At 74.6% G+C, this 740-nt stretch overlaps 1 protein-coding gene across 1 annotated transcript in view; it reads left to right on the top strand.

Moving 5' to 3' along the window:
* Positions 1–226: 226 nt before the first annotated feature.
* TALDO1 (transaldolase 1) overlaps positions 227–740 on the top strand; it is a 10,119-nt gene continuing 9,605 nt past the window's right edge. Inside the window, exon 1 of the mRNA XM_008588593.1 lies at positions 227–378. Within this exon, the coding sequence (XP_008586815.1) occupies positions 282–378 (97 nt within the window). The 5' untranslated portion in view covers positions 227–281. The remainder of the gene's footprint in view (positions 379–740) is intronic.

The raw sequence follows: 740 nt of genomic DNA, 5'->3' as shown, positions 1-740 counted from the left end.
CGTGGCCTTATCTTGGGGCGTGGCTTCGTCTTCGGGGCGTAGCCTTACCTTTGGGAGTGGCTTCGTCTCCGGGGCGTGGTCTTATCTTGGGGCGGGGCTTCGTCTCCGGGGCGTGGTCTTACCTTGGGGCGGTGCTTCGTTTCCAGGGGCGGGGTCTCGTCCCGGCGTGGAGGGGCTCGGAGCCGCGCTCTCCCGCGCCGCTCTCCGATTGGCCAGCGCCCGCGGGGCATTGTGGGCCGCTGCGCTCGCGCCGCCGTTGCCGCCGCTGCCCGGGCCTCGCCATGTCCGGCTCCCCCGTGAAACGCCAGAGGATGGAGTCCACGCTGGACCAGCTCAAGCAGCTCACCACCGTGGTGGCCGACACGGGCGACTTCCACGGTGAGGCGGGCGCGCGGCCCGGGCAAACGCGCCTTCCGCCCGCCGAGGCGCCTCCAATTCCGGGACGCGGACCCTGTGGCGCGGCCGGGGACGGGGGCGAGTGGGGTCGGTTGTGGGGCCGGGGTCAGAGGTGAGAGGGGAGGCCTGCGGGGCCGGGGTCAGAGGTGAGGGGTGGCCTGCGGAGCCTGGGTCAGAGGTGAGGGGAGGCCTGCGGGGCAGGGGTCAGAGGTGAGGGGAGGGCAGCGGGGTCGGAGGGGAGGGGAGGCCTGCGGGGCCGGGGTCGGAGGTGAGGGGAGGCCTGCGGGGCCGGGGTCCGCTGCGTCCCAGGCGCGTGTAGTGGCGGCGAGACCGCGGCGCGGCCG

This window comes from Galeopterus variegatus, unplaced genomic scaffold (genome assembly GCF_000696425.1).
Source record: "Galeopterus variegatus unplaced genomic scaffold, G_variegatus-3.0.2 Scaffold4911, whole genome shotgun sequence".
Lineage (NCBI taxonomy): Eukaryota > Metazoa > Chordata > Mammalia > Dermoptera > Cynocephalidae > Galeopterus > Galeopterus variegatus.
The sequence above is the reverse complement of the archived record's forward strand: the minus strand, read 5'-3'. Positions and strand labels throughout refer to the sequence as shown.